Below are 17,878 nucleotides of genomic sequence, written 5' to 3'. Positions count from 1 at the left end.
CCGCCGCCATGTTGTGGTTGGAGCGCGGCGGCGTCGTCCGTGAGGTACCGCGGCGGGGGCCGGGCTGTCGGCTAAGCCGGCCCCGGGGGTTCCCCGCGGAGCCTCCCGGGCGGCTGCCGGATCGCGGTGGAGGTAGCGAGCGGCATCACGTTAACGCAGGAAGGTTGCGGTGGGGAACTAGCCGCCCGGTGGGGATGAGGGGGCTGGTCTCCCTCAGGGCCCGCAGCGGTGTGCGGTGCTGCGTGTTTAGCTGAGCACGGCAGCAGGGACGGCCACTTTAATTTTCCTGCGGGAGCGGTGGAGTTGAGCAATATGTTGCTAGGGCGTGCGGCAAGGAAGCTTAATTCGTGCTTTGGCTACAGTAGGGAAATGAAGGACGTGATGCGTGCTGTTTTGAGAGTGCTGTTGGGAGGTTAAGGTCAGGGAAATATCTGCTTGTAGTGCTTTTCCACGTTGGCTGCTGAAGGACTTCGGCAGCTCCAACCAGGACACTGGTGGTGAATTTTTAACTTCTCTGAGGACTATGAAACAGAAGAGTCTTTTAGCCCCCTTAACTGAGCTTTCAGTTCCTTACTACAAAATGTTGGCTCTGAGCCTTTCCCTGCTATGGGGAAGACCACCTCTCCCTCTAAATTAACCATAATCGATCAGAGCTGAATTATGCCAGTAATCCCTGTCTGAAATTAGCAGCTGCTGCATATTACGTGGCATAGATGAGCAAAGCTCAACTTCCACAAAGACAAATGGCCACTATAGCATGTAGGCCTAATTCAGATCTTACATGGGACACCTTGACAAACTCAGCATCTTGCCCTCTCCTCTTCATGAAATGTCTTCCCGTGAGGAAGAAACATCTTCTGTATCTTAGAATTCTGTAACATTATTACATAACCTTCAGGTATACTAGTATTTTCAAAGTTGCTTGTGTTCCCAGTGATTCAGAAAGAAAGCGGCTCAGCGCAGTGAGAGTTGGGAAGAAAACTGCTACGTTGGACAGGAGTGCTGGTTCATGACACATTAAATATTTGATAGAGAACCAGTAGTGTGAATGAAAATGACATTGGTTAAAAACTTGAGAAAGAGCAATAGGAACAAATAGTAAAATGTAACTCAGCGATACTTCTTTCTGCAGTTAGGTTGCTGTTTCCTTACATAACAATTTGACCAAGTGATAATTGGACGCGAAGGGAGAAAATAAATTGCCAGTTGTCTAGCAGCTAGTTAGGATAGATAAATACTTTGCAAAGAAAAGAGTCTCGGCAGGCGTCTTCATGAAACTCAAACACCATCGAAGGCATTGTAGATGAGCTTAAACCGTTGAGGGGTGAAGCAGTAACACTGACCGCAGGTGGACTGCCTGTGACAAGTAGTGACGGTTTACCAGGTCTGAGGATGCCTGGTTTCTATGAAAGCTGACATGATGATTCGGTAAAAGAAAATAGGAATTTTCATAGGTCAAAAAAGAAGGAGGTGTAGAGAAAATGAAGACTTGTGCTGAGATACACTTGGAGATCCAGTAGGAAATAGAAAACATGTTGGAAGTCCTGGTGCAAGATATGGGTGAGTTAAGATAGAGTAGCATGCTTCCTGATGTACAAAAAGGATGTAATACTGTGTGGAAGCTGGGTGGAGCAAATAACTTTCTTCTGAGGGAAAAAACAACCAACCACTGCAGGAAGGTCAGGTAGCATGAAAAAAAAATTCTGTACTTTGTAACCACACCTAAGGTAAACAGCAAATAGGGTGCCTTAATTTATCACCAATACGAGAAGGAGCAGGGTGTGTGGATTTGGAAGTGCCGATCTCATGTAGCAGCCTGTAACTGAACATGAAAAGCTGGACTCTGCACTGCTCTAATGCAGACATCCAGATGCGATGCTGACTGGAGCGTGGAGGGGGGCAGTGGGAAAAAGGAATTGCTTTTACTGTAATAGAAGAAAACAAAGCTTCCCTGTTTCTTAGGATTGCCAGAAACATCCATCTTTTCAGGAGGTGTTGGGCAATACAAGTACGTGTTATCAAAGAAGCTGTTGATGTATTGTTAAATAGGCAAAGCAGGAAGGAAATACTAGTTGCAGCGATAAGGTGGCTTATGATTAACAGTTTTAATAAAATACCTTTTATTAACCATCCCTGTTCACCCCCCTTTAGTTAAGAAGCATCCTTCCTGTTTCTTTCTTAAAAAATATCTTAGCCATTTGATATATGGCAACTGAAGCTTCACCTGAGCTGTATATACTGTCCCGCAGGCAGCGTGCACTGCATGGACTCTTTAGAATCGTTACAGAAAGTATTTTAGTCGACAGGAGTTCTAAGAAACGTGTTGCCATTGCTTCTGAACAGCTCTAGTTGCCCTTCGGCTCCGCGCCGGCTGCCGAAGGCCAGCATGCTACTTTTGCAGCCGTTTTGTGTTAAGATCCTGGATTTTCGGGCAAAACTAGTGGAGGAGTCGCGGTATGAAACCGATGGCGGAGGAGCAGAGCCGTGCCCAAGACGGGTTTTTCCCGAGGTGCAGACGGTGCCGGTGGGTTCGGTTCTACGTAACAGCCCAGGTAGAGACCCTGGTCCACAGGCCGCTCTCCACGGAGTACCCCCGCAGGCGTTTCTGGCTCTTTCAGCCTTCAAAGGAGGACGGTCCTGTTTGTACCTAAGCAAAATGACGACTTTTCCTCCTTCGGCCCCTTCCCTGAGCCCAGCTCCGGCTGTGGCGAGGCCCCGCAGCAGGAGCCGCTGCCGAAAGAGCCCAGGCACCTGGGAGTCCCCAGAGGCAGTTCGGCGGACCCGGCCCAGCCGCGGCAGCTGCCCGGTACGCGAGGCGCCGGCGGGCCGCCCGCTGCCGGCCGGCTCTCACTCCCGGCGCCCTCTCCCCGCCGGGCCGGCGCCAGGGCCGCGCTGCACGCCCAAGCGATCCCAGCGTGCCTCGCGGCGGGCCGTACCAAGCGGCGGGGGGAGCGCGGGGAAGAGAAGAGGGGCCATCGGGGCGGCTTCTGGCCCGCCTGACCTGGAGCGAGCCGCTGCGGCGGCTTCGCGACGGGGATCGCGGCTGCCTCTTCCCCCCCCCCTTCCGCTTTACGGCGTGGAGCGTTCCGCTCCGCAGGAGTCCCGCGGGGAGAGCCCACATAGCGCGCGGGGCGGGGGAGAGGAGAACACGCGAGGCGTCGCGCCCGCCTTCCCCGAGCGGCGGAGCTGCCGACCGGCCGCTCCCGGAGCGGCTCCGCCTTCCTGGCGGGAGGGGAATCCGTGCTCCCGTCCTGCGCCGTCCCGCACGGCTCCGCGCTCTCTCCCTTCCCGGTGCTGTCCCCTCCCCGTCCCGCGTGGTTCCAACCCGCCCCGGGCTGGCGCCGTGAGGAGGGGGCGGGGCCGCGGCGCGCTCGAGGGACGGCGGCAGCGGCTGCGCGACCCCCGCCGCCTCCCGCTCGCCCTCCGCCGCCGCCGGAGGAGGAGACGGGGGGGGGGGGGATGCCGACGCAGCGGGACAGCAGCGGCAACAGCACCATGTCGGCTCCGGGCGGCGGAGGGGGCGGCCTCGGCGGGGACAGCGCCCACCAGGTCCGGGTGAAAGCCTACTACAAGGGGTGAGTGCGGGCGCCGAGGGGCGGGAGGGAGCCTGAGGCACGGGCAGGCGGAGGGGCGGCGGCCGCCGCCGGCGTGAGGAGAGGTTTGAGGCAGCCCCGGGCGGAGCGGCAGGGCCCGGCCGAGGGGCGGTGGGGCCGGCGCCGCGGGAGTCTGAAGGAGGCTCTTCTCCGGGGGCTTGGAGCCCGCGGGTTTCTGTCAGGGGTGGTTCTTAGGCTGCCGTGTTTTAGACGCCGGGTTTAACGTCTCAAGCCGTGGTATCCACTTGTAGGAGAAAAGAAGAAGGGGGAAGAAAAAGCCCCGAACACCGGGGGTGGGGTGGGTGGGGGGAGCGGTGCCCGCAGGGGCTGCCGCCTCCTGCCGTGTGGCCTTGCCGGTAAACACGGGTGTACCGGAGGGGCCTCCCCTGCCCTGCTCACCCTGCCTCCCACGCACCCCGAGGCCCCGGTTGTTTACCTGCCGTCAGGAATAATGCATGTTCCTTCATAACACTTCACTGCGGGACACATGGCAAAATTCGTATTTAAAAAAAAATACACGTTCGGGGTCCAGCTTTGGTCCTGGTCTCTGCGTGCTAAGTGGTATTCAGGTCTAGAGGAGGAGGGTGTTTGGATGAAAACCTATTTCATCAGTTTTTAGGCTGTTTCCCAGGGCCTGAGTGACTTCTGAGAAGGGAGTCTGCGAATGGTAACTAAGATGCATCTACTGTCAGTTCCGCTTCTGCTGGGGAAAAAACCCAAACGGTAGAGGTCTGCACAATGAACGTCTGAACGTTTCTGGTCCAATTCAATGGCTCTCCAACAACAACACATAAGGCAGAAGTGTTCTGCTTTGGGTTCACGACCCCCTATTAAATAGTAACACTTACAGTTCCTAACTTTTAAAAGTTTTGAGTGCAAAGGTTCACAGTGGTTCATTGGGCCATTAAGCTTAAGAGGAGGTGATCTAAACAGAAAAAAATGTAGGTTGCATTTTTGGATTAAGAGTGAACACATGATACTCTCGACAGCTTCCTTCTAGTTATCTGTGTTAAGTAGAAGAAAATATTTATGACACTTACAGTATTTACTATCTGGTATCTCTAGCTTTATAATTTTAAGGAGAGGTATAGAAACCTTGCTGAGCATTTGGTATTTGCTACTGTGTTTGACTTCTGGCTTGTGTCTGCTTTGGGGCTTTTCTTGCCAGAAGTCTGTAGAATTACTGTAGAGACTGGCACAATCTGTGGCTTCAAAGGCTGTGTGAAACACTGTCACGGTAACAGTATGTGAAATTCTAAGCTCTTTGTTTTACAGTCTCTTTAATCCACCATCTCTTGAGGACTTGGAGATGCCCCTGGCTATCAGCTGGCAGAAGTGTTCATTTGGTCAAGCAGTGAACTAAAGTAGGAACTGTTCTGGGTTAAACCCATTTATTTTTCTTCTGCTGGGTCAGTTTTAATCTTGATCATTTCCACATGCAATCACATGAATTCTTGCTTTAGGACAGGGAGGCTATGGTGCAAGAACAGAGAGAAAGCTGCTCAGGGTTGTGGGAGTGAGGAAGAAAACTGCTACATTGTACAGGAATGCTGGCTCATGACACTTTAAGTATTAGGTAATAATTTCACACACACTGGAATGTTTCTTTTGAGTCTCATCTATTGGCTTTTTATCTGTTAAAGCAGTTATCGGTTTCCTTTTAATAATGACATTGAGTCACGTAGGGTGTTGGTTAACCATTGTGAATACCAACAAACTAACAAGCTGAATGCCTTAGTCATGATTTAAGATCTAAACAAATAATTCCACTTTCTTACAGCAGAAAGTCTCATGCCCGCTTCTCAGACTAGCACTGTCAAGAAGGGGGTGTCAAAGCAAAACACTTTACCTGCACTTATACTGAAAGCAGTTGGAGACTGGGGATCTAAATGCTGATATCAAAGGCAGCATTTTCCCCTTTCATCAAATAAACTGTCTCAAGATTAAAGCTGGATAGAGGATTTAATGGGAAATAGTGTTAATCAGGAAAAGTTAATCTCTCTTAATTTCATTTTAATAGAAGCATTTAAGTGGGTTGTCGACGTTCTCGTGAAAGTCATGCTGGGAAGGTCTTTTCAACTTCCAGAAGGTGTTTCTGGTTGGAGAAAAGAAAAAACTCCAGCAACTCAGAAGCACAGATTCGTTGTCGAAACAGTTGGGAATCTGATAGGCAGGATAGTCGCCTGGGGCTTGAAGACCGAGAGCAAAGAGCTGAACCTGAATCCCCAAAACATCCCTTACTCTGGCCAAGAGCCTAATTGCTTTTCTCAGCCAAGACAAAGACTTCCATGAAGAACACTTTGAAGGGTCTTTGTTTCATTCAACCGTGCAGTGGTAATTCTTTGTCTTAAATTCATGAAATATGTAAAACCAGGAAGGAAAATTTTCCTAAGATGAACAGAGATTATGAGAGTAAGGGGATGGGAATTCCCGCAGACTTGGGAATTAGGGCGTTAGGTTGAGTTTATCCGGGTATTTCTTTCTCTCGGGTAAGCCATGCTTATCTTTCTCATATGGCTGGTTGTTTAAAATGCTGAAAATAGTCTTACCTCTTTTAAAGAGTTGCTGTAATCTGTGCAGTGTGTGTAATAGAGGTTCCTGTGTGAGTTCTTAGGAATTTACTTTTGTTACTTTATAAAACAAAATGTACGCAAACATTTGGTGTAATGAAATGTAGCAGCTTCAAATGTATGGCACTGACCAGCATCTGTAATTACAACCATTTCAGCTTTCTGATATTATTAAAAGTTTACCTTTTGTCTTATCTAATTTGTTGTAGATGCTTTTTGTCAGTTCAGTACAAGAAGCTATTATATCATTAATAAATGTGGGGGAGGATTGCATTGTAGCAGTAGAGAACAGGTAGGAATAATAAACTGCTTGTGGTCTAGGAATCCTGTAGAATTAATGTTGTTGATTTTTAAAAAGAAACAAATACAAACAACAAACTTGAAGAACCATTTTTCTGTCATGATTAGAACTGCTCGCTTGCATTCTTTTGGTGCCTGACAGATTTTGCACTGTTTTAACTGTATAGGCTGTGATGTAGGTTAGACGTTTAATATAGTTGAAGGCATAGGTTACCAATGCTTTGCCCACCTGTGGTTTGATTTGGTTCAAATGAAGAATACTCCTGACAGTCCTCTCATGATACATGTTAAACTTGTTTCTTTTCTTACTTTTAATATGTTTCTGTCAGCGAGAAAGGGGGAGGGGGGAGAGTTTAAGTTTAATTGTAAAATCAACATGTACCTCCATAAATATTTCCAGGAAGTTAATTTCTTAAGAATTTTTGAGTTCTCACATCCTTTCATTATATTATTCTTCATCTTGGGCACTCTCGGATCAGTTCTTCAGCTCAATGTCTTTTGTTGTCTGTTGAGGATCAAGCTCTGCATAGGAGAGTCTTCAGCTTAAGAAAGCTTTGTTTTAAGCCTATGAACATATATTCACCCCTTCTTGCTGTTTCAACATGGATTTAATTTTCCAGAAGAACAGATTGTGGGAGCAGGCAGTTTGAGACCTCATACTTCGACTGGGGAAAGAGATGCTTTAGGTGGTTCTGAATGGCAATGCCTACACCTTATGGTACTGAAATGATACTGAAACAGCAGAATTCTCCATGAGTCTTGTACGGGTTAATTTCAGTGAGCTATAATTAGACCTTATCAAAAGCCTTAATGACTGACCCAGGTGTGTGATAAATATATGCATATGTAGATAATACGTGATTATGTATCTGTATATTTCCACATACATAATATGTGATAACTACATTAGGCTGCAGGTGGAAAAATCCAGTAGTCTCTGCTTGCACAGTGGATTGTTCCCTCACAGAAGTTTAAGCTCAGAAATGAAAAATGAGGTAGGGATATTGAATTGCATTTAACTGTTGGCATTGGGGTTTTTGTTTGTTTGTTTTGGTTGGTTGGTTGTGGGTGGGTTTGTTGGTTTGTTCTGGGTTTTTTTCTTAAAGGATGTTATGACTTGATCTGTAAAAGAAAAACCATGAGAAAAGCTGTTTGATCTCAGGAAAGGTGGGGAAGATAGTGATGAGATTCGTGGCCGCCTAGAGATACTTAAAATCTGTTCTCCAGTGTTTCTGTTTAGATTTACCATTTGCATTTTCTCAGTCTTCCTATGATTCATCTTTTACTGATTCTTACATTTGCAGGGTATTGATTCAGGCAGGTCTTTTATTAGTATGAATAGAATGGTCCTTTATTAATATTTATGGAAGATACAACAGCATTTTAGCTGAAAGTACTTCAGGACAAGTACTGTCTTGGTTATTTGTATGTTTCCTACGCTAGGCCCCTGATTAAGACCTATTATAATAGTACTAAAACTCTAAAAAACCTGGTGGTACCATAGTAAGAGTTAATTGACACATCCAGATGTGGCGGTGCAAAGCGTGTGCTTGAATCAGATTTTCTTCTATTTTCCTGTGTGTGTCATGAGGAGACAAATAAGGATGATATGCCTTAGAATAGCTTTACAACAAACATACTTATTAAAAGCAGTGCATAAGCTTATCTTCATCAGAAGGAAAGAGCTATTGTCAAGAATTTTTTTCCCACATCTTAGTGAAAGAAGGCATTTTTTATTTTTTCATGCAAGGCAGCAGGCTATGGTTGACATTAACTTTCCTTTGTTCTTTAACTTGGCCTACTAATTTTAGTTTAAAGTGCCAAATTTCTTCTCAGTAGAGTTTAGCTTTATGTCTTAGCTTGAGTGAATACAGCTTTTTCCTAATGAAGACATCATCAATATGGTGTTAGGTGCAAGAAATGTGAAAAACGCCATGTAATGCAAAGGTGTGGTAACAGAACCACTCTGGAAGTGAGGCCTGTCTCAGTGGAAAATATCAGTGTAGTTAAAATGGCAAAATAAAGCTGGTAGGAAGACCTGTAATCTTTCAGTTTGTGTGTTACGTAAAGCTGGCTTCACATCTCTAGGAAAAGTGTGCTGATGTTGCCTGTGGAACCTTGTTCGTACTTAATACACTTTTTATAGATATATATTGCTATTAGCTAGGGTTCTCTGAAAGACTGATTAGTGTTTGTTATAACAGAGATGCTAAGATCTTCCAAATGTATTTAATAACTGTCTGATACATGTCTTGTTAGAGGTATTAGAGTAGTAATATAGAGAACTTGCTTAAATTCGAAAATAATTAAAACTCTCCTTTTATTTGAAGGGCAACTATTTTGCTACTTAAAGGTAGCAACAAGTAGGAAGAAGTTTTTTTTCAATTGGTACCAGCTTTTACTTTATAGATAAGGCGGGATTCCTGGGCTGTTTAGTACGTGTTACAATAGTGACTTTTTCTGTTTACTGTAGTACAGATAAATCTATTTGAAGTGGACTTGAATCATCAGATTTGAAAACCTGCTGAACAGATTTTGCTAATTTTGGTTGGTTTTTTTTTTTTTTTTTTTTAAAATCTTCAATTTTTGCTAGAGCATCAGTGATTATGGTCTCTTGACATTATGGTCTGTCACCTAACTCTTTTTGCTTGTCTGACAGTAGTAGTCATGTAGTCACCACTTCTTTTAACATACCCTGTTCCATTACTGCCTAGTTAAATCACAAAATAAACTGCAATAGTTGAAATACTTAACTCTGACTTCTCAGTGCCCTTTAGAACTTAACTGTTTGTTTAAGAAAATATTCCAAACTGAATACATCTGCACTAAAATGTGAATGAATGAAGGGATGGTAAACTTTAGCACTACATCAGTGAAGTTGCGAAGTAAGCAGTGCCTTATTTCCTTCCCTGAAAAACAGGAAATACAGGTTGAGACTTTGCCTCCTAATACAGCCTCGTGGGTTTCTCTTTGGTTGATGCCTGCATGTCTGTAACAGTAATGCACTGTTAAATCTGCCTCAGTTTGTAGAGCCAAGTACTGGCATTGGGTTCACAGTTTGTACAGTTTGAGAGAGGATGCGAAGGGAGACCTTTGTATCGGAGAAAATGCAGTTTGCCCTGTCAGATGGGTGCAATCAGGTGTTTCAAACGAAGCCCCATTTGCCCCAGAGTACTGTTCTGTGTCTAAATACTGCGGTCCAAATATTGTTTTGTCTTGCATTTTGCCTCGTGTGGAAAGAAGAGGAGCAATTCCTCAACCAAATAATGTAGCAGCTTTTTGACTGCTTTATTCGGATTATTGAAGAGGTGTCATTTCACTATACTAACCGTTTACTGGAGTCTTTTCCTTAACTAAACTAACTCTGATCATGCTCATAAATCCAGAATTAGGCTAGCTGTTCTTCTAGAGTGCTTAGAAATTGCTAGTTCATTTTATTCATGCTGCTGAACTTCAGGAGCCTCAGGCAAGCATGTTTATGGTGAGTGTTCTCTGCCACTCCTGGAAGTGGTTCAGGTTCAGTGACCACAGTATGTTAAGTCACCTTCTTGATACCACTCTGCCCATGCACAACATGATTTAAAGATGTTTAACTTGCTGCATGGTACACTTCAGTCTGGTAGGTATGTTGATGTGAATTTTGACCAGATACAAACTTTGTCTGTTGCTTCAGTTATCCCCCCCCCCCCCCCCCCCCAAAATACTGCTGGTGGCTGGCACCAGCTGAAACAAATCCCAGTTAGCTGAGGTTTTTATGGGAAGATTAGTCTCATAGTTCAAACACTGGGCTTATACGAGATGTTTGAAGAGTAGAGATGTTTGAAGAGTAGCGTTGTAAACAGCCTTCCACCTTCCTCTGAACTGTATCTCTGGAATCCTTTGTTTAAAGGAATGCAACCCTGAGTCACCTGTTCCCCTTTAAGGCCCAGCAAATACCAAGACAATGGGTCAGAATTTTATGTTAACATATTTAAAACACCAGGTTAACTAACTTTTAATCTTAATTATAACAAAATACCCACTCTGCATAACAGTAAAGTAGTAGATTTTAATTCTGAGTATAAGCCTCTCTGTCAGCCTTCCCCGGCATTGCAGTGAAGTATCATGGATCTCTTTTTTTCTTTTAAATGTGCTTTCAATATTTGGAACATCCCCCCTAATCCACTGTTTAATATTTTTCATTAACTTTCTGTAACATCTACAGAATCAAAATTTAGTTGGAGAAGATGTATAGTTCTTAAAACCTTTTGATACCTAATAACAAAATAGCTGTTAAAGAGCAAGCAAAACCAGCAGTATGTTAATAACATCCTTCAAAATTTTTGCAGCATTTCATTCTTCAGTTTCCACTGGTATAATAGATCTCGTTTCTGTGTGTGGTTAATATCTGCTGCAACTTATTTCATAGTTATTTGGGCATTTAACTCTTAATTATTCTTAAACAGATACCTGGAGGATTAAATGCCAGGTAGTTGGTAAGAAAAATCACTTGGAGCCTGACTTTGCTATAGGAAGGGAACTTATGTGTTTTATTTTACTTTAATATTTTTGTAGGGGTCTGCAGCAGGGATGGGTTTTATATTAGTGGTATATGGAAAGTGTTAGAGGTGATGATCAAGTCCTACATATTACGGTATAGTTTCTCAAATTTATTTTTCTCTTGCTCAGGGACATCATGATAACATATTTTGAACCTTCCATCTCATTTGAGGGATTGTGCAGTGAAGTTCGAGACATGTGCTCCTTTGACAACGAACAGCTTTTCACCATGAAATGGATTGATGAAGAAGGTAAATCAATGCTGATCAATATGTTGCTCAGCTTTCTAGGTTTTCTCTCAATTTCATCTTTTCCTTTCCCTCTGCCTTTATAAGATACGCTTATAAAACATACTTCATAAGTATATTTTTAGAAATAGTAAATCTGACTGAAAAAATAGTGGTTATCTAATGCCTTTGTACTTATATCTTGATGACAAGCTTGTTGTTTCAAACTGCTTAGTGTGGAGCTCTCTTTTTTTTCCTTCTTTTTTTTACCAAATAAAACCTCAGTGACTATAAAACATGAATTAAATGTTAGGATTTCTTACGGAAGGAATAGAAAGTATTCCTTTCTACTGCTGAAGATGACTGTGGTTCCCCTTAAAGCTTTGAAAAGGGTTAAGCTAACCTTAAATTATACAAATTACAGTATTCATCTAAAATATTGATACAATTTAATATACAGTTCAGTTGTATGTGTAAAATAAAAAAAAAAACAAAAACAAACAAACCCAAAAACCAACAAAGAAACAAAAAAACCCAAAAAACCCGTTATGAGTCTTTGTATCAGCTGTTACTTTAGCAACCCAAAGTCTATTAACAAGTAGATACTAATGAAACTTTTTCTAGATGTTAAGAGAGTCATTACTTGTCTGAATGATGTATAGTAACTTTTCACCAAAGTGCAGTAACAACCTTGGCTGAGAACTCTTGTCATCTCTAGCACTTACATTATCCATGTTAAAGTTTACCTTGGATGAAAAAAAAGTTCAGAGTCTGTTCTCCCTTCTCCTTAGTAGATGTAGTCCAGTTGAGCTGTATATATACATTAGTATTTTTTTTTAAAGGTTATCTGTAGTTCCTATTTTCTTTGTGGAATTGGTGTATTCTGCACATAGGTTTTGAGCTACACCAAAGAGACATCTGAATTATGAAATTGCCGTTGAGTTACTTTAGCATGTGAAGTACTTGTTGCAATACATAAAAGGCCCTAATATGCAGTGATTTCTTGGCAGTGGTTAGTATTTGTATGCAGTGATCAGCATAAATGGTGCTTATAGAACTGTTTCCTCCCCTTGTCACAGTTTTCCCGTTCAAAATTGGGTGAATGCCAGTTTATTCAGAGTTTAAAGCTAAACATGGACCAAAGCTGATTTTTAGAAGTGCTATATGGGCAGGTGTGTTGAAGATTATGTGGTTTTGGGAATCTGAGTGGGTTTTCTTTCTTTTTTGTTTTTTTTTTTTGTTTGTTTGTTTTCTCTCATCATTCCAAAGTTATTTATATCGGGCAGATGCAGTAAAGTAAAATGAACAATGTTTATGACTGAACTGTGCAGTGGTACTCTTTGAATTGAACATTTACTTCATAGTGAGCTGGCTGTTTTGTTTTATCTTGAGGAAGATAATAGACTTCTCACTGAAGAGGAAGAGTTCAGTGTCAGTCATCGTAACAAGTACATATATTTTTTTAATAAAACATTTGCAGAAAATTTTGTGCAGATTCAATAGTTTACTTGAAGCAACAGTTTGTTCTGTCTCAATTTCTGCTGTTTAATTAGAGATAGGCTGGAAAAAAAAGGAATGCTGCAGTTTGACTAAATTATTTTCATGTATTCACATAGGATTTAATTTTCACAAGCAATCTGTCTTTGCTTTAATCATTGACTTCCAGTTTAATATCAGTGGAGAAAAAGTTAATCTGGTGATGAGGAGTGTGTTTAAAAAAAAAAATCCCCTCATCTTTATTATGAGTAATTCTTGCATCTACAGTGGCTTCTTGCCAAGACCCTGCCTCCTCTCTTCTTCTCCCTCCACCACTCTTTAGTGTTTTCAATTGATATTCTTTCTTGAAACTCATAATTTGCTTTCTTGGAAAATTGCTGTATCGCAGTCTCTTCACTAAAACTGAAGTAAACTCTTTAATAGTAGCATGAGGAAATGTGTGTACTGTGGGCTGGTGCTTGTTATACTACTACCCATGCTCCTTGCAGTGTAAGACACCTAGATGGTGTCTAGGCCATCTCTTCAATACTTCCTCACTAAACTGCTTGATCAGATCTGTGACTAAACTGGATTTACCTAGTCACTAAGGTTTTTACTTGTTATATACTAAATGTCTTTTTAGCCTTTGCAAGATGCGGTGTCGTGTATAACTACTTCTCTTTCATAGAGGTAATGGCAAACAAAGGCAGACCTAGTTTAGTTGAGTGGGATCACTTAAAAAATGCTAGATGCAACTGAAAAGTAGAATGAACTTGGTTTGATTTTAGACAAATTTTTATTTTGTTTGTATGCAGTCAGTTTGTCTCACCTCTGTCTTCTGAAATGTGGTAGGATGGACGCTAGCCTTATGTTTGTGTTCAGTCTGTTGTTTCTTGCTGTATAACTCAAAAGTAAATATTTTCCTATGACACTTATCCCAGCTGTCTTTGGCTGCAAAATTCATACTACTCCGAACTTGTTGAAAGAGTATGTCTGTAAGCCTTCTGTTCCAAGTTTGAAGCACGGTGTATGGTCTTGAGAGCCTCCTTTTCTTCTGCCAAAAGGAAACACAAAACTGTTTGCACAGGTGTCAAACAAATGAAGAAAAACTGGTTTGTTGATTCTCATAGTGAGTCTGAATAAATATAGTTGTTCCTTCTCCTCCCCCCGTGTTCTCCACTGCATAAGTTTGTGCAGTGGGTAGGCAGTTTGATGTTCAGATAGGCTAATTGGAGCGGGGAGGTGGTATGATGAAAAAATTATTACCACTGGCTTCAGAGACTCATTTTGAGGGTTATGATGTGCAGAAAAGAATAAAGACAGAATGCTGCAGATGGACAGTTTACACTTATTACTAATATTTTAGCAGTAGAAAAGAATGGATACATTAGAAACAAAACAAATTTACTGGAAAATTTTTTGTAGGGTGAGTTTTAAATATTCCCTTGGCTGCTAGATGCGTGGTTCTGCTGAAAAGCCTTAGCAACTCCTGTATTAATTTTGATATGTTGTAGTACAAACCAAAAAGAGAATAGTTAATAGGCTGTTGCTAGTTAACTTTCAAACCATGGTATTGACCAAAGACTCAAAGCAGTAGAACTTTCAGACTGGGTCCAGTTAGGCTAAGACAGAAATTGTTCTGCCTTCCTTCAATTCAGTTACCCACAACCAGTTTACCACTTAAGGGTGTGAAAAGTAGTATTTCTGTTAAGAATTGGAAATGTTATATGACAGTAGACTTGCTGTAGGGGATTTTGGCTAGAAAGAAGCTTGTTCTGCTTACATGCTGGAGTATAAGCAGGCGGAGATAAATCCCATGTTCTCACACAGAACATCTTGTGTAGGTGGAAGGGAAAAAAAAAAAGTTTAACTAATAACCAGAAGTATTTTCTTTCTTTGGGGTGGTGATGATTCAGATTCAACAGTGCTTTAACAGTTTTTTTTTTGTTGTAGTATTATTTTGAAAAAGGTTTCTTCTTTTAGGGGGATATTTTTTTTATAATGTTACTAATCTGCATCAGACACTGAAGAAAACATTTTGTTGCATGGCTGTTCTTTTCAGTCTCTATAGCAGTTTCCAAATGCTGGCAGATACAGAAGATCAGTTAAAATGTCAGCTGAAGTCTTCAGATGAATCTTGAGAAGCAGGTAAAGTGCAGGCTGTGTGTCCAAAGAAGTATGAACCAAGGCTAGAATTTAAGGTCCTTCTTGCTCCTCTTCCTGAATACAGCAGATCTCTAGCTTGATCTCCTTTGATCCTCATCCACCCCTGTGCCTAGGTTTTAAATCTACCATATGTCAAAATTGCCCCGATATAACTAAGTGTTGTTTAAAGATTTTGAAATACTTATGTGGATGCACGTTATTTTTTTTAGAAACATAAAGTAGAAATCTACAGAGACCTTAGTCCTAAACTGTTACTTCTGAAGCACAAATTTGTTAGAGCAATCCAATGCAGTCTTGTCAGAGAAACTTGAAAGTACATGCCAAATGCTTGTGTGATAATCTGCTCCATCTCAAATGGTTAACAAAAGCTGCAATTGTTTTATAAAAGAGGGGAAAAAACCCCAACAAACCCAAACCAACCAACCAACACTTTTTTCCTGCCTTGGTGCCCTTTCTTTAAGGGACTTTACTTCAAATAGTCCTGTGAGTGTGAAAGTAGTAGTTAAAAAGCAGAAAAATGGGGTGTTTTCACTTAGGTTACATGATTTGTCCAATGTCTTGATTGAGGTTTGAGGAAAGACTAGAGGTCTAACTGGTTTTGCACTTCCTGGTTAAAGTCTTGGCAATGTTGAAGCAGCTGTGAAAGTAGAATTGACTCAGTTCTAATTAAAAATCCATGAAATAAAAAGGAACTTAAAATGATTTTTACTCCTGTACTGAAATGATGTGTAACCATGCTTGTAGCAGACCATACCAATGGTGTTTTGTGGTTATGGTCTGCTTGCCTCTTAGGAATATCTCATATTTCTGTTTTCCCTGAAAGCATTCAGTATGACTGTGTTTTCAAATGTACTGTCTGAACAGCGTTAAAAATAAATACTACCACATTTGAGAATATTGTTCTCTTTTGCCACATTAATTATCTCAGAACCAACTGTGAGGGACCTGTTGAATGGTACAGAACTAATTGGATTGAGTTTTATATTGTTTTCTTTCTACAGGAGATCCATGTACAGTTTCTTCTCAGCTGGAGTTAGAAGAGGCCTTTCGGTTGTATGAACTAAACAAGGATTCAGAGCTTCTAATTCATGGTATGGTGAAATTTATTATATTACTTCTCATGTTTGTTCCTGTGAATAAGTAGAATTTTTACCTTGCGTCATCTGTGTCTTTTGCACAGACTCCTCAAAGCCTGTTGTGGCATTCTGTCAAAAGAATGCTGAAGACCATGCACTATGCTTTTTAGCTGTCAGCACTTTGTCAATGTTCTTCATTAAATTAAGGGAGGGAAAAATATTTTGCTGTTAGTTTATTAATGAAGGATGGCCCCTGTCTCTCATTCATTCATCCCAAGTGCCTTCATACGCTTGCTGGCAACAAATGGTAGAAGATGTATAGTACAGTGCCCTACACTTTGTTATTGATAAGTGCTTTAGAGCAGCACCTATATTAGGAGAAAAAGTTGATGAGCTCCATCAGTGATGCCAGATTAGTCAAAAGTTTGACTTTTCTAAAATTAAGTACTTTAGACCGGTTTTGAACCTAACAATATCGTGCCCATTTGATATGTAATTATTCAGTCTTTATTTTTCAGGGTTATATGCCTATTTTTGTAGCTTCTGCAGTATATTTTTCTTACTGTTTCTAACTTTTTACAAAGGGAAGATAGATTTCCATTTAACAGAGTTTATAGCAGAAAAGCAGGGGATCATCATATAGAGTGTTAGTGGGTGTGTTACACTACAGTGTCTTAACATGATCCTTCTCTAAAAGTATGCAAAAAAATATAGTTCACTATTAACTCATTTGGAAGGAAGAGACAGTTTTTCGGCTTCCCATGAAGACTTTTAAAAAGTGGAAGAAGAACGTAATCTGTTTCTGTATATATTTCACTGTTTCGGTATATATTACTTCAGTATGCTTTTTGATCTACCCTTTCTCCATTTATTTCTGTGTTTGATAAGCTTCTGATTAAACCAGCACCAGGGTGCTCTCTCCCAGACAGTTACTGAGGCCGAATAAACTGAAAAAAATGGCTAATGTAGACAAGATCATATGTAGTTGTTAGAACACTGTAATATAATGCGTTTATAGTCAAGGTTTCCAAATACTGACTGTGATGATTGGTCACATGGGAAACCAGAATCATTACTTTTTTCTAGTTACTTTCTTTAGGCAATAACACGGTTTATTCAGCCTTTTGCTCGTATTTCTCATGTATATCACTTATGTCCAGCAAAAGGGTTTTGTGGCAGCTTTGCAGCTCACCTGCTCTTGCACAAGGTTTTGTCAAAATGCAGTCTGTGTTGTCTTCTGAAATGGTTGAATGCCTTTCAGAAGTGTTGTATTTAACCCAATGATTTATTTTCTGTCTGACATAAAAATTAATCAGAAGTTTATGTCTGTCTTGCAGTATTTCCTTGTGTACCAGAACGGCCTGGCATGCCTTGTCCAGGAGAAGATAGTAAGTAGGCATTTTTAGTTAAGAAGTACAGAAAAATCAAGAGTTCAGATTTCTTGTTTTAGAAGATTTTGATATTCTATGGTTTGGCATCCTACACTTATGAATATTCATAATGCAAATCTCTAAAAATTAAATATTTAAAAGGAATAGAAAGTCTTGCTAAACTGAAATGTTATTTGTCATTTCTGAATCATTGTTAATAAGCATTTCACATTCCTGTTAACTATCCACGTCACTCTGCTTTCCTTGCTTTTGCCTCTTCTATCATGACAGTTTTTAATCCTATTCCTGTCTTTTTGGTAGTTGCCAGATCACTGGCTGGCTAATGTGAACAAAGGCTTGTAAACAATGGTAATGACTTGTTTTATCACCATTTAGAGATCTGTGGTTAATTAATTTTAAATTGATGTTTAGGTACTATCAGGAGTATTCTCCAAAACCCTCTAAGTTACATTAGCTAATACACTAGACATTAAAGAGGTAATTTTCCCTCTGTCTTAAAGTTTTATAAAAGAGCATGTGTATGTTATGTACACACATCTG

The 17,878-nt window shown here is 41.3% G+C and overlaps 1 protein-coding gene across 4 annotated transcripts in view; it reads left to right on the top strand.

The window, feature by feature from the left end:
* The first annotated feature begins 3,139 nt into the window (after window positions 1-3,139).
* Window positions 3,140-17,878, top strand: part of PRKCI (protein kinase C iota) — a 33,235-nt gene continuing 18,496 nt past the window's right edge. For 3 of the 4 annotated variants that reach the window (XR_007506446.1, XM_049804002.1, XM_049804001.1), the window contains exons 1-4: window positions 3,140-3,575; window positions 11,132-11,253; window positions 15,873-15,962; window positions 17,285-17,335. Coding sequence is in view for 3 of the 4 variants with exons in the window: in XM_049804002.1 (XP_049659959.1) it covers window positions 3,460-3,575; window positions 11,132-11,253; window positions 15,873-15,962; window positions 17,285-17,335 (379 nt within the window). In the remaining variant the exon portion in view is untranslated. Of the gene's footprint in view, window positions 3,576-11,131; window positions 11,254-15,872; window positions 15,963-17,284; window positions 17,336-17,878 lie in introns of those variants that run through there. The other variant, XM_049804003.1, reaches the window with a different exon arrangement.

The sequence above is a fragment of the Accipiter gentilis genome, chromosome 6 (assembly GCF_929443795.1).
Source record: "Accipiter gentilis chromosome 6, bAccGen1.1, whole genome shotgun sequence".
NCBI lineage: Eukaryota > Metazoa > Chordata > Aves > Accipitriformes > Accipitridae > Astur > Astur gentilis.
Note: the sequence above shows the minus strand (reverse complement) of the source record. Positions and strands in the feature narration are given on the sequence as shown.